General features: G+C 46.3%; 1 protein-coding gene across 1 annotated transcript in view; it reads right to left on the minus strand.

Moving 5' to 3' along the window:
- Positions 1–15,226, minus strand: part of LOC120675612 — a 28,969-nt gene extending 13,743 nt beyond the window's left edge. The window contains exons 1-6 of the mRNA XM_039956817.1: positions 15,078–15,226; positions 14,496–14,706; positions 14,349–14,417; positions 14,122–14,221; positions 13,363–13,434; positions 13,192–13,244 (exon numbers count right to left, since the gene is read on the minus strand). Of these exons, the coding sequence (XP_039812751.1) occupies positions 13,192–13,244; positions 13,363–13,434; positions 14,122–14,221; positions 14,349–14,400 (277 nt within the window). The 5' untranslated portion in view covers positions 14,401–14,417; positions 14,496–14,706; positions 15,078–15,226. The remainder of the gene's footprint in view (positions 1–13,191; positions 13,245–13,362; positions 13,435–14,121; positions 14,222–14,348; positions 14,418–14,495; positions 14,707–15,077) is intronic.

Raw genomic sequence — 15,226 nt, forward strand, 5'->3', positions numbered from 1 at the left:
CGCAGAAACTTGGTTGTTCTGTCTTGGGTGCCCAAAATGACCTGCGGACCGTCCGGTCCTTGGGGGCGGACGGTCCGCCTCCTAATGAAATTTCTGGGACAGAAACACTGCGGTTTCTGTGTGTGCTCACGTTTTGAACTGCGGACAGTCCGCCCCTGGGGAGCGGACAGTCCGCCGGTAACTTCCAGATTTAGTCAGAGACGTTTGCAAATCGGTTGGTTCGAAGTTTTGAACCGCGGACAGTCCGCCCCAGGGGCGCGGACAGTCCGCCCGGGGCTCTAACGGTCGACTCTGACACATAATCATTGCAGTTCTAGCCGTTGGTTTTAAATGGCGGACGGTCCGGTTTTTGTGAGGCGGACAGTCCGCGAAAACTCAGTTTTCACGGGATTTGAGTGTAACGGCTAGTTTGGAGCCTCCCTCTATAAATAGAGGGTGTGGCCGGCCATTTGAGATGGCTGAGCACCTTGGGGACTTAGTGTCCATATGTGAGAGTGCTTGAGAGCCCTCTACTCACTCTAACTTGATAGTGATCATCCGATTGAGTGAGAGAGCGATTCTAGTGCGTTTGCGTTGAGAGATTGCATCGAGTGGCACTAGGTGATTGTGTTGCAAGCCGGTGCGCTTGTTACTCTTGGAGGTTGCCACCTCCTAGACGGCTTGGTGGCAAGAGGCTCCGTTGAAGCCCGCAAGAAGTTTGTGCGGTGCTCCGGAGAAGAGTTTGTGAGGGGTTTTGTGCTCACCCCGCGGGAGCCGCGAAGAGTAACTCTAGTTGAGCGAGACGTGAAGAGCAACAAGTGGTCCGGCCGGATCATGTGCTAGAGCTCGGTGTGAGCACTCCACGTGGGAGAGTGTGACTTGAGAGTCACCGCTAGCAAGAGGATCGGCGGCAACCTTGGAGCTTGTCTCAACGGGGATTAGCTTGGTGGCAACCAAGTGAACCTCGGGATAAAAATCACCGTGTCAACTTTGTCTACTCTTCTCGGTGGTTTGCATTCTCCAAATCACAAGCATTGTATTTACTTTCTTCTATATCTTGTGCTTGTGTAGTTTCTCTCTAGTGATTAGTTAGATTGTGTAGCTTGCTAATCATCTTCTTGCTTGTGTAGCTAGAAGTAGAGATCCTAGTGTATCTAGTTAGCTTGTGTAGCTTTATTAGTTGCTCTTGCTTAGATTGTGTAACTAAGCAAGTTGAGCTCTTGGATTTGGATTGTGTATCCTTGTTCTTGAGCATCTTGTGAGCTTAGGTTGGCTTTGTGCTTTTGCTCATTAGATTTGTGTAGGAGCTCCCCCGGTTTGTGAAGTACTAGTGCTTAGGCTTGTGTGACTTGGCATTAGAATTATTAAGAGAGCTCTTACTAGCTTGGCACTCCATTTGCTTTGTGTAGGATCTTTTTGGAGGTGCCTTAGAGTTATAGTTAGAGGGGTGTAGTCTTGGCTAAGCGAATAGTTTCAATTCAGCATAAGTTTCGGTTAGCCGGCGCAATTAGTTTTAGAAAGGACTATTCACCCCCCCTCTAGTCCGCCATCTCGACCCAACAGAGGGGCCCATCACCTGGGTTTTAGCAGGCGTAGTTCAGATGCCGTGGTAATGATGGAAACAGTTGACGCGCGTGACCCGACGGGGTTTACATGCGTCGTGTGAGTTAGGTCCACCTTGCAAGGTTAAATCGGATCGATTCGCCGTGACTCGCGGTTATGAGAGCCTTGATCTCTTTGTCACATCGTAGTAAGAAAGTGGAATGAAAACAGAATGGAAAAGACTGGTTTGGAAGTTGCTGAAAAATAATCTGTTCCACCATGTGTGCTCTAGATGATTAGGCGAATTTAGTTAATACTTGGTATACTAAATGGAGCTAAAATATTGAAAGTAAGGATTCACATCTAGCAGCCTTTCAGCAAAAGAACTCCAGAGCCAAAAAGCTTTGCATGTCTAGGTAATGGGCTAAGTATACCCAAAGTCGGGTAAGCCTTGCTGAGTATTAGTATACTCATGGTTGTTGTTGTACCCTTTTTAGCAGGTTGTGTCCCCGCTGACTTCGAGGAGGTCTGTGCGTCCTGGATTGGACAGCCGCTTCCTCCGGGTTGGACCGTCGAGTGGGCCCCGTCTTCCCCGTGAAGATCGGGCAGGTTGACATCGCATCGGTGGGCAGGATGTGGAGCTCACCTTGTATCGTCGTCGTAGTTACCGTATTGTATTTCGAACTCAGTTTTTAACCTTCCGCTGTGTTTAAACTCTGTCGCTTGTATTAAGACTTTTATGTAAAACTGGTGTTGTAATTTATTTTGAAGACTTTTGTGTGCTGGTATCACCTGTGCTCGTCTTCGTACGGGTCTAAGTGCAATTGTGATCCTGGAGTATAGTAGTTTAATCGGGATTTTACCCGTCAGCCTGTCAGGTTACACCGTTTTAAGTGCACAGGAACTTGATTAAGTATTGAAATGATGGTTAGTGCATTTAAGCCGGTTTAATTTGGACGGTGCTGCGACAGCTGGCATCAGAGCTCTAAATTGTACTGGGGTGATTACTGGTGTGCTTAATTACGTTAAGTAACTCCTACCTTGCAACGATTTCGGGTTTTTCGAAAAGTTGACGCTAGATGCGCTAAGGAATAGAATAGATAGTTCGTATGCCCTAAATATGTATATAAGTTAGGTGGCAACTAAGTATCTATTTTATTCCAGCACTTCCAGCTTTTACTTTTTGTTAAACCTTATTTCTGTAACGACGCACCTACGCTAAGGTAAGCAAGGTAAGCATTCTTGGTAGTCCTTTAGAATAGCCCACGTGTTTCATACGTGCGCGGGTCCCGTATGATGAGCATACGAGGAGGTGATAAGGCTCAATTCAAATGAGCATGTCGCTATCTGCTGCCTGATATGGAGTGCGGATTTCATGCCGTGTGATTGTGATCACGGCCATTTCGTAAGGCAATGTTACGAGATGTAAACCTGTCATGCGGTTGGCCATGACCGTGACCCTTGGGACACGTCTAGCCTTGGATGTCCCGTAAGGCGAGTGTACGGAAAGTGAATATGTTGTTATGACTTATGCAGCGCTGCCCATTCAGCGTCGAACGCCTGGGTGCCATCTCTATAGTGGATAGTAATGTATGTGTGAATATGTGGGAAAATGCATATGCGTTACCCGTGTGGCGTAGGACACATGGGGGCCGTTCGTGTGTGCTGGCACGAAGGGTCCAGAAATGGATATTTATATTTGTCTCTGTGTTCTTCTGCAGGAAACTAACTACGTAAGCGCGTTATAAAATCCTTGATCGTAGGAACGACTAGTCTATATATAGGGAGAGTACGTAATTGTGCCACCGATTGTTCTCGTATACCATATTTTGGTACTTGTTTGGGTGAGAAACGCTAGAACGTGGCATGCATCTTGCATCTTGCATTCCTGAGTTGTTGTTTGTTTTGTTATTTTTCGGTCGCGCTCATAAAAATTTATTTGGATCGCCATGTTTTTACTAGGCGCTCTTCAAAAATTTATTTGTGTTGCGTTGCCAAGTTTAAATCTGTTCTTTTAAAAATCTGTCACCTACATTAGCGCTATTTGTTCTTACAGATGGCTAGCTTCACGCACGTGATCGTGGACGCTGAGGGTTGGGCGCACTCCAATGCCCTCCACACCGGCCACTTTCCTCGTCTGCTGTGGCAGATGCTCAGGGCGTTTGACTACACTGAGCCCCCACAGTACTCAGGACACGAGTCTAGCTTGCTGGGCACCGAGCGCTGTTAGATGATAGTGAAGATTCCTGCTTGCCCCGCTCGCTTGGAATGGGACTCGTGGCAGCTCACTGTCTATGGTAGGAAGCTGGCAGACTCCTGGGAGATTGCAGCTAGGAAGGCTATTGAGGAGTTCTCAGAGAAGCATAATGCAGAGGTGATAGATACTCCTTACAGTGTGTTTCCTCTGAAGGATGAGACCACTCAGGCCTATTCAGATCGGGTTAACCGCAACCTGAACTACATGATGCCTGACTACAACGTCAGGACAGCTCTCTCGTTCAGCTACTCCTCAGCTTTGAGCAACATGTATGAGCAGCTTCGCGAGGAAAATGCGATATGCAGGAGCAAGGCTCGAGAGGCTCACCTCCATGAGCAGCACATGATTGGTACCCAGGACAAGATCAAGACCCTGAAGGCCAAGTCCAGAGCGAGGAAGATAAGGATTCAGGAGTTGCAGGAGGAGTTGGAGAACAGGACTCAGATGGTGCAGCACCTTGAGGGGCAGCTTCAGCAGGCCCAGGAGTGGATTGAGGACGCCCAGGCTCAGGTGCAGGCAGCAGCAGAGATGGAGGCTGAGGCAGCCGAGGAGGAGCCAGAAGAAGAAGAAGAGGAAGAGGACCCTGAGGAGATCGAGGGAGTGTCTGGAGTCGAGTCGGGACCTGGGACTCCGTGAGGACGCAGCGGGATAGTGTTGATTCTCCCCTTGCAGTGTAGCCTAACCGTAGGATAGTTGGGTAGGATGACCAACATAGTGCTCTAGGCTAACCTTGGGTTGAGAATTCTTTTGTGGCTCGGTAGTTCGAGTCATGCAGGATAACCCCTTGCTAGTGTGGTGTGTAGCCGGGTCGTGCAAGACCCTTCTTTTAGTAGTGGTGTGTTCTTGGGTCGTTTGTGAACCCTTCTCTAATGTTAGTTGGTTTGCAGCAGGACTTTGGTATTGTAGTGAACCTTGTTCCAGCTTAAGCAGCGTGACTGCTTAATGTAAATTTTACTCCCGTGATGATATTTTCTGTCAGTGTGTGAAATTTCAGCTATGAGTTGCGCTTCGACCGTCTTCAAATCTGAATTTTTTGTTGAGCGATGTTTAGTATTGCATACGTTAGAGCTGCTTTGGACGAAACTTGTTGAGTTGATGCGCTTTCCACCAAAGTAAGTTAGTTATCTTCCCTTGGTGAACCATATCGCGAGGGGAAGGATTCATGCCGTGTGTTCATATTATATATGCACATTCTTTATTTGCATGAATTAGTCCTGATAGCGAAATGGCTAACCAGGGGAATGATTATTTTGCAGATGGGTGATAATCATGACAATGATAATCACGAAGCACTGCCCCAACAACCTCCCTCTTTGGCTCAAGCTGTTGCAGCTCTTATCGCTGACCGCAACGAGCAGACAGAGTTGATAAGGCAACTGGTGCAAGCCCAAGTCAATGCCGGCAGAGGTCAACATGCTCCCCCATTAGCACCAGCAGAAACTGACTATGTCGGTTTTCTGGCCACCCAGCCACCTCTGTTCCATAAGGCCGATGATCCCCTTGAGGCTGATGCCTGGATTCGCACCATTGAGGATAAGTTCAGTATCCTCAATTGCACAGAGATGGACAAAGCCGCCTTTGCAGCGCAACAGCTGCGAGGACCTGCGAAAATATGGTGGGTCAATCACAAGGCTCTACTTCCCGCTGGTACACGTCTCACCTGGGATGAGTTTGTGGCAGCTTTTAAAGCCCACCACATCCCTACAAGTTTGATGAGGAGAAAGATGGCAGAGTTCCTAGCCCTGAAGCAAGGAAACAACACTGTGCTCCAGTACGCTCAGACCTTCAACCAGCTATCCCAGTATGGTGGTTTTCATGTGGACACTGATGAAAAGAAGCAAGATTGCTTTAGAAGGGGACTTAGCACCAAGCTTCAGGACAAGCTAGCTCTCACCACATGCAACAACTTTACTGATCTGGTTAATAAGGCCATCACTCAGGAAGATGCCACACTGGCGCACAAAGCTGATAAGAAGAGAAAGGCACATGCCGGATCCTCCAGCAATGCACCCCAGAGGTACAAGCTGGTTCAAACAGGGAATCAGCAGACTTCAAACCGTCCTCCACAGCAGGGCCGTTGGGTCGCTAGACCACCACAGCAACAGCAGCAGTGGGCACCCCGTTTCCCGACACAGCAGCAGAGGCCCCTAATGCTACAAGCTCCACGCCCCAACAACTACCCATGTTACAATTGTGGTAACCTGAGACACTTTGCACGTGACTGTCGTCTGCCACCTCGGCAGAATAACTACAAGACTCCAGCACTGAGTCAAGGTTCCAGCCAGAAGGATCAGAAAAAGAAGGTTGTACCTGCCAAGACTGGTCGTGTGAACTACACCACTTTAGAGGAAGTTCCGGAGGGCACCCAAGTGATGGCGGGTACGTTCTCCGTTAATCACTGCCCTGTTACTGTGTTATTTGATTCGGGAGCATCTCATAACTTTATCAGTGAAGCATGTGTGGCACGACTTCACTTACAAGTAACATGCCTAGAGAAACCCTACATTATTCAGACACCTGGCTCCCGGTTAAATGCTGGCCAAGTAGTTCGAAATGTTCCCCTTAGCTTGGGTGGGAAAAATTTTCCACTCACTCCCATTGTTCTTCCAAGTCAAGGGATAGATATCATACTTGGAATGAATTGGATGAAGAAGCAAGGCGTTATCATCAATACCTCTTCTCGTATCCTTCAGTTCAACTCTTCCATGTATAGTTCTATGGATATTCATCTTTCCAAGCATGAAATTCCAGCCACTGTCATATACCATCTTGAGGGGAAAAATCTAGAAGTAATTCCGGTGGTTTGCGAATACCCCGATGTGTTTCCGGAGGACTTGCCAGGCATGCCTCCCGATCGGGATATCGAGTTTGTCATTGAGTTACAGCCTGGCACAACGCCCACATCTCGAAGGCATATAGAATGACTCCAAGTGAGATAGCTGAATTAAAAATCCAGTTACAAGAGTTGCTGGATAAAGGCTATATTCGACCGAGCACCTCACCTTGGGGTTGCCCGGCTCTGTTCGTAAAGAAGAAAGATCACGGGCTGAGGCTATGTGTGGATTATCGACCTCTAAATGCAGTCACGATCAAAAACAAATATCCCCTTCCTCATATTGATATTCTTTTTGATCAACTAGCTGGAGCTAAGGTATTCTCAAAAATAGATCTACAATCTGGTTATCATCAAATCAAAATCAGACCGGTGGATATACCAAAAACATCCTTCTCTACTCGTTATGGTCTCTACGAGTATTTGGTGATGTCCTTCGGGTTAACCAATGCTCCAGCTTATTTCATGTACCTCATGAATTCAGTATTCATGCCGGAGTTAGACAAGTTCGTCGTGGTCTTCATTGATGATATCTTGATCTACTCCATGAATGAGGAAGAACATGCTCATCATCTTCGCATAGTACTTCAGCGTCTGAGAGAGCACCAGCTTTATGCCAAACTCAGCAAGTGTGACTTCTGGCTGAAGGAAGTACCATTCCTCGGTCATGTTATATCTGCTGAGGGCATCTCTGTGGATCCCTGTAAAGTGCAGGATGTACTTGATTGGGAAGCCCCAACTTCAGTTCCTGAAATCCGCAGTTTCTTGGGCTTAGCCAGGTATTATCGGCGATTTATCCCAGAATTTTCCAGAATTGCGAAGCCGATAACTGAACTTCTTAAAAAGGGTGTCAAGTTCTATTGGTGTGCCCAATGTGAGGAAGCTTTCTAAAAATTGAAAACACTTCTCACTTCAGCTCCAATCTTGGCCCAACCCGACACTACAAAATCATTCGATGTCTACTGTGATGCCTCAGGCACAAGACTTGGCTGTGTTCTGATGCAAGAAAACCGAGTGATTGCTTATGCTTCTCGATCACTCAAGAGGCATGAAGAAAACTATCCCACTCATGATCTTGAATTAGCAGCTGTGGTCCATGATCTGAAGATCTGGCGACACTATCTTTTAGGTTCATTGTGCAACATCTATACTGATCACAAGAGTCTCAAATATCTTTTCACTCAAGCTGATTTGAACATGCATCAAAGAAGATGGCTTGAGTTGATTAAAGATTATGAGCTCGAAGTGCATTATCATCCTGGCAAGGCGAATGTAGTTGCCGATGCGCTAAGTCGCAAAGCTCATTGTCATTGTATTTCAGCTATACCATTAAGCGAATCCCTTTGCTTTGAAATGGAAAAGCTGAACTTAAGTATTGTACCACCTGGCACATTGGCCCATCTACAGCTTACTCCTACTCTTCGTGATCTCATCATAGCGGCACAAAAGCAAGATAAAGGGGTGAAAGAAATTCAAAGAAGACTATCAGAAGGAGACCCTAAAGTGAATTGCTTCCACCAGGATACTGAGAATGTGTTATGGTTCAAGAACCGATTAGTGGTGCCTAAAAATTTTGAGCTTAGAAAACAAATTCTTGACGAAGCTCATACTTCACGACTATCAATTCATCCGGGTAGCAACAAGATGTACCAAGACTTAAAACAATGATTTTGGTGGACTCGGATGAAAAGGGAAATAGCCAAGTATGTGTCAGAATGTGATATCTGTCGGAGGGTTAAAGTCAGTCATCTCAGACAAGCTGGGACTCTCCAGCCCTTGAATATTCCAGAATGGAAATGGGAGGATATAAGTATGGATTTCATCGTCGGCTTACCTCGAACTCAAAAGGGATACGATTCTATTTGGGTTGTGGTCGACAGGCTAACCAAGTCGGCACATTTCCTCCCAGTTAAGACGATGTACATAACCAAGCAGTATGCGGAATTGTACATGGATCACATACTATGTTTACATGGTGTGCCAAAGACTATCATTTCCGATCGAGGAACTCAGTTTGTTGCTCGTTTTTTGGAACAATTACATGCTTGCTTGGGAACGCATCTTTTTCGCAGCTCTGCATATCACCCTCAAACAGACGGCCAAACCCAGAGGATAAATCAAATTTTGGAGGATATGCTCCGTGCTTGCGTCTTGACCTATCCACAGAAATGGGATCAATGTTTGCCATTAGCTGAATTTTCTTATAACAATAGTTATCAAGAAAGCATCAAAATGGCACCATTTGAAGCCCTATACGGTCGTCGATGCCGTACACCTCTCAATTGGTCTAAAACCGGAGAAAGAACAATCTTTGGGCCCGACATGGTTCAAGAGGCCGAAGAACAAGTCCGCCTTATCCAAGCCAACTTAAAGATTGCACAATCTCGACAGAAAGGCTATGTAGATAAAAGAAGAGATCAACTCGTATTTAAGGTCGGTGACCACGTCTATCTGAAAGTTTCACCTTGGAAAGGCGTGCAAAGGTTCGGAATAAAAGGGAAGTTAGCTCCCCGCTACATCGGTCCATATCCAATTGTGGAACGATGCGGTCCTGTGGCTTTTCGGTTGGATCTTCCGGCAAATCTTTCTGCAGTTCATAACATCTTCCATTTGTCACAACTCAGATTGTGCCTTAGAGTTCTGACTGAAGCTGTGGCAAGTGACTCGATTCAATTAGAGTCTGATCTCACTTATTCTGAGCATCCTATCAAAATTATTGATCGCAAGGATCGAGTTACTCGTCGCACAACCAACCGATTCTACAAAGTTCAATGGAGTAATCACTCCGAAGATGAAGCTACTTGGGAGAAGGAGGAATTTCTGAAATCCAAGTATCCGGAGTTTTTAAATGCCCATCCAGGTAATTCGCCTTCGAACCTTCTCACCTGTCTTTATTTTCCTTCGTGCCTGAATCTCGGGACGAGATTCTTTTAAGGGGGGAAGGCTGTAACACCCCTGTGTTAATCGTGCTCGCTAATACCGAGTTAACCCGCTAATCATGGACTCGAGTTCGTCATTAGCGTTAACCGAGTCCGCGATTTAATCTTTGTCTTAGCCATTTTCGATCCCGTTTTTGTCCTTGATCTGAGCTCCAAATCAACTTCCGCCCAAAACGAAAGTTGTAGATCTTTTAATCCTCTACAACTTTTATTTTGGCCAAATTTCAAATTGTTATATGAAATTTGGAGTTTTAGCGGGTCAAACTGGAGTCAAAATCATTCAGCGAGTAAACAGTAGTCTCCAGTGCTTCTACTGTGAAGCTCCCGACGCCCATACCGCCGCTGGTCGCCGGCGAGCGCGTCCACGCGTCGGCAATCGCGCTCGACCTCGGCGTCTGAGCACCGCTCTTAGCCACGCGGACACCTCGAACCTTCCCGTTCTTCCCTTCCATCCCCATCCTCGAGCTCGAACGGAGCTAGGTCGAGCAGAGTCGCCGCCGTTCGCCGCGCCGGCCACTGCTCGCCACCCCGCCTCGATTCGTCGCGCCCGGAGCCGCGCAGACTCGCCGTCCACCCACTCCGACCATCCACGTGCTCGGCCGAGCCCCTACCCCGGCCGAATCGAGCTCAGACCGCCGTCCGCCATTGCTGTCTTCCCCGAGCTCCGCCCTTTACGCCGAGCGCCCACCTCCGGCCGTCCTCCGAGCAAAACGAGCCCTAGGTGAGATCCCCAGCAACCTCCACTCGCTCCCTGACCTTCGCCCCACACAAATCCGCGGCCGCCGCCATCGAATCGCCACCGTGCCGCCGCAGAACGCGCCGCCCACCGCGTGCGCATGCCGCCAGAACCCCCTGCGCCAGCTAGCGCGCCGCCGCCGCACGCCCTAGGTCCGCTTGGACCCCCTGGCCGTCGCCCGCCCCACCTCCGTCGCCGGCCGGCCCTATCCGGGCCGGAACACCGCGCGCCGCCGCCGCCTTGGCCTTGCGCCGCCGCATGCCGCCGCCGCCCTTGGCCCTGTGCCTCCCCGCGAGCCGCCTGCCGCCCCGCACCTCCCGGCCGCCCGGGGCCTCGGCTCGGCCGCCGCAGCGCCGCCGGTCAGTCCCGCCGGCGGGGAGCGCCGCCGCGGGCTGCCCTGCCAGTGCGCGCTGCCCTGCGCCCGAAGCAGGGGAGGGGGGGGGGGGACAGTTGGGCCGGCGCCCACTGTCATGTGGGGCCCGACTGTCAGCCTCCCCCCTAAATGTTTTCAATTTTTATTCTTTATTTCGACTGAAAGTTCTTAATTGCCTAGAAATTCGCAGAAAAATGCAAAAAATGCCAAACAAATTTTGTTAGGTTTCTAAAATCATGATCTTCAAAGGAAAAATGCTTAAGCATGCATTTTGTCACTGTTACCCCTGTTAATATTTTGTTTTCTGCTTGAGCTAGTTTAATTATTACCACTTTTTCTGTTGCTCTAAAAATTATGAAAAAATTTGCAGTGGCTTAGTTCTTGCATGTGTAGTTCACTGAAAAAGTTTCAGGTGCATGTTCTATGTGCAAGTGTGTGGACCTATTGATGTTTAATTTCTTTTCTAGGTTAAATTGAATACTCTTGATCGTCGTTAATGTTGGAAAATTTTCTGAGGCAGGCTTTATCGTTATCAAGTTGAGCTGGTTAATTTTGTTGCTAGGTTATGTGTGCAGTTAGAGTTCTGCTTATGCTTTGCCCTAGCTATGCTCTTTGTGTTATTTAATGTTGTTAGTTATTTGTTTCACGCATGCAAATCAAACTCCGGTTTTAATCCTTGCGGATCTAAGCAAAGTTAGTAGTTGTTTTTGGAAGGTAACACTTTAGGCTAATTTGAGTTGATCTTTGCATCGCATCATAAGTGCTCATGCATTGCGCTGTGTTCTAATTGTTGCATGACATATTTTATTCGTGTAGACGCCGCGAACGAAGTCGCCTACGAGCTGATCGCTGAGCCGATCCAGGAGCCACGAGCAGAAGAGCCGTAGAAGGACGCCGTTGAGCCCGCTCCAGAGGTTTTCGCTAACCCCGCTGACCTGCAAGGCAAGCCCCGGAGCATAACCATAATTTAAATTATTCAATGTTTATTTAAGTATTTGTGCATTTAAGTTTTAGGAGTTGTATGAAACCCTAGTATGCATGTTCTCCCTAGGTACCTACGAGGCCATACTAGTGTGCAGGTATTGTTAGCGATGCTCTGCTAAGTAGGATTTCGGTAGAAGTCGAGTGATTGCTGTCACTCGCGAGTTTTAGGATCTTGTTTCCTTAGCTATGGCTTGAAATGAATTGTTGAATAAAGAGAAATGGAGACCGGGCGGAAATGAGTAGGAGTATTGGTATGGAATGGATGAAAAGAAATCTCCGCCCGTGTCGATTGAGGACCGTTCCGTTGTTGGCAGTGTTGATCGAGGATTGAACAATACTAACCACATACCGGAAGTAGGAGGTAGTCGAAACCGGTGAGCTGTGTACCACTTTACAGCGGTGATTTGAATTCCGTCATGCTACGCTGGGCGTGGGAGTTGGCGGGTGTTGGATAGGATGCCGCCTCCGGGTTCTCCGGGAGTTCACTGCGAGGGGCCCATCACCTGGGTTTTAGCAGGCGTAGTTCAGATGCCGTGGTAATGATGGAAACAGTTGACACGCGTGACCCGACGGGGTTTACATGCGTCGTGTGAGTTAGGTCCACCTTGCAAGGTTAAATCGGATCGATTCGCCGTGACTCGCGGTTATGAGAGCCTTGATCTCTTTGTCACATCGTAGTAAGAAAGTAGAATGAAAACGGAATGGAAAAGACTGGTTTGGAAGTTGCTGAAAAATAATCTGTTCCACCATGTGTGCTCTAGATGATTAGGCGAATTTAGTTAATACTTGGTTTACTAAATGGAGCTAAAATATTGAAAGTAAGGATTCACATCTAGCAGCCTTTCAGCAAAAGAACTCCAGAGCCAAAAAGCTTTGCATGTCTAGGTAATGGGCTAAGTATACCCAAAGTCGGGTAAGCCTTGCTGAGTATTAGTATACTCATGGTTGTTGTTGTACCCTTTTTAGCAGGTTGTGTCCCCGCTGACTTCGAGGAGGTCTGTGCGTCCTGGATTGGACAGCCGCTTCCTCCGGGTTGGACCGTCGAGTGGGCCCCGTCTTCCCCGTGAAGATCGGGCAGGTTGACATCGCATCGGTGGGCAGGATGTGGAGCTTACCTTGTATCGTCGTCGTAGTTACCGTATTGTATTTCGAACTCAGTTTTTAACCTTCCGCTGTGTTTAAACTCTGTCGCTTGTATTAAGACTTTTATGTAAAACTGGTGTTGTAATTTATTTTGAAGACTTTTGTGTGCTGGTATCACCTGTGCTCGTCTTCGTACGGGTCTAAGTGCAATTGTGATCCTGGAGTATAGTAGTTTAATCGGGATTTTACCCGACAGCCTGTTAGGTTACACCGTTTTAAGTGCACAGGAACTTGATTAAGTATTGAAATGATGGTTAGTGCATTTAAGCCGGTTTAATTTGGACGGTGCTGCTACAGCCATCACCTGCAACAAAAAATAAAAGAATAATAACATTCAGCAGGTTGAGCTAAATACTTCATGTAGTACATCTAAGTGAAAAGATTGATTCTTTTCTCTGCTATGACTCACAATTGCCATCATCCAACCTTGAATAGGGGTCTGCAGAACATGATCTGACCTGGAAAAGGACATATTATAATGCTATCAGTTGATTACTTCAGTGTGACGTTTGGACAAATGAGGAAAGAATGACTAAATAATGCAAAACAAAAAACAATCAATCATGTTCTGCTTACGAGGGATTGAGCTGAGCAATAGTGCAACCAGCACATAACAGAATAAATGCAGCCCACTGTATTTCACTCAACCTGCATTAGTTTTGACATGCTAGGTTAAGAAGGGAAACAACTGTTGGTGAGGAAAAGGCTTAAAACTTTGGAGACGAGGAAGCGAAGTAGTTTTATGACTTATGACAGCCAACTATGAGGATAGCAAGGTACTAAAACATTTGGTAGGCCAAAGTCATATATTGTAAAAACTCAATGTGCAATAACAAGCTAAGCAGAGTGTCCATGTCTTATCATTTGACAGTGTCTTCATAGGTTTTTTGGTCCTAGAGACACCTTGTGCTATTTTGGTTGGGTGATTGCATTACACATTCTTGTACTAATTTTTGGTCATGCGAAGATAAGATGGACATCAAATGGCTCATGTTTGGAGTTTCAGAGTTAGGATGGATTATCCATTGATCAGCTGGCTCCTAAATTAAACAGTTCATTGGATGATAGGTTCCTGCCTATGGATGAATATTTGTTGTGATTGTGTAATAGCTCAACTCTGTGTTCACAGAACTATAATGCGGCATGCAAGGCTAGCATCCAACATCAAACAAAGGCTTCAAATAAAGAAGGAAAAGGCTAGCCCAATGACAGTGATACCAGCAAGCTTAAACAAAGAACACATTCATATAATCCCTCTATTCCCAGCTGCAGTAGGTACATTGATTGAGTCATTTCCAATGGTAAGAACAATGTAAGGAGAAAAATAAGACTTACTTTTCTTTAGAATGATATGGTATAAGACACCGGTGATGATAATATTCAGATTTTTCAGGATCAGGTAAGCTGGTGCATCCACATATGCAAAGATATAATACTGACAGCCACAGGAAGCAGTAAGAGCATGGTAACGTTTGTTTTGTGTTTATTATTATTTTCTGCAACAAGAAAAGGAAGCAAAATAGCAGTATATTATCAACAAAGGACTGGTCAAATGGACATACCTGCAACAAGTTCTTCACCATGTAAAGTATAGCAGAAATGGGGTAACTTCATCGAATGATGTAGTTAACCTGAAAATAGTAAACTGAATGTCTAGAGGGTAGGAAGAAGACTATAAGCACTTAATAAGTAATCACACGAAAGATTACTGTAAAATCATCCCCTATTATCTTCGGTAATGCCTTGACTGTTCCATGTTCTGTAAACATAGGACCTGGCGGAACATATTGCCAGAAAATAGATTGATTCCAGAAAGTATCAGATATAGTACAATAATTGCAAGGAATAACACTTACTTGAGCTTCCAAGTATTCTTGCCCTTTGGCCCTCCTGCAGTGCTAAGACTCGAAGTTGCTGAAGCTGCAAATGGCACTGACATTAAATATACAAACCATCTGAATATACATACCACCCAAACTGAAGATGCACACGGTTTTAGATGATCGGCAATACTAAAAATGTTGATACTATAACATCCTAGATAGAAGTGGCAATGGACTTTTTTCAGGGAACCACTGCATATCACAAGCTCTCAACTTCCATTCGAAGTCAAGTGGTCATATATGAAATCAATTATACACAAGTACTACATCCCATCCTAACTGTTGTTCTTGACTATAACGTTGTTAACTCATAGTCAAATTAACTCATTGCCAGCAACCATGAGGTCAAAATAATCTCACGGAAGCAGAGAAGCTACGGCTTGCATAACAGATTAAGAAATCTAATACCAGCATTTTTGTACCGAGCCCTTGTCCCATATCCATCAAGATCAAAGCATTTGGTTGATATCCCTGGGACGGAACAACCTGAATGGACACAAAAATAGTTGAGATTGGGATTAGCATTTGAGAACATCCTAGTGAGGATTGACATGGAG

This window comes from Panicum virgatum, chromosome 5N (assembly GCF_016808335.1).
Source record: "Panicum virgatum strain AP13 chromosome 5N, P.virgatum_v5, whole genome shotgun sequence".
Classification (NCBI taxonomy): Eukaryota; Viridiplantae; Streptophyta; class Magnoliopsida; order Poales; family Poaceae; genus Panicum; species Panicum virgatum.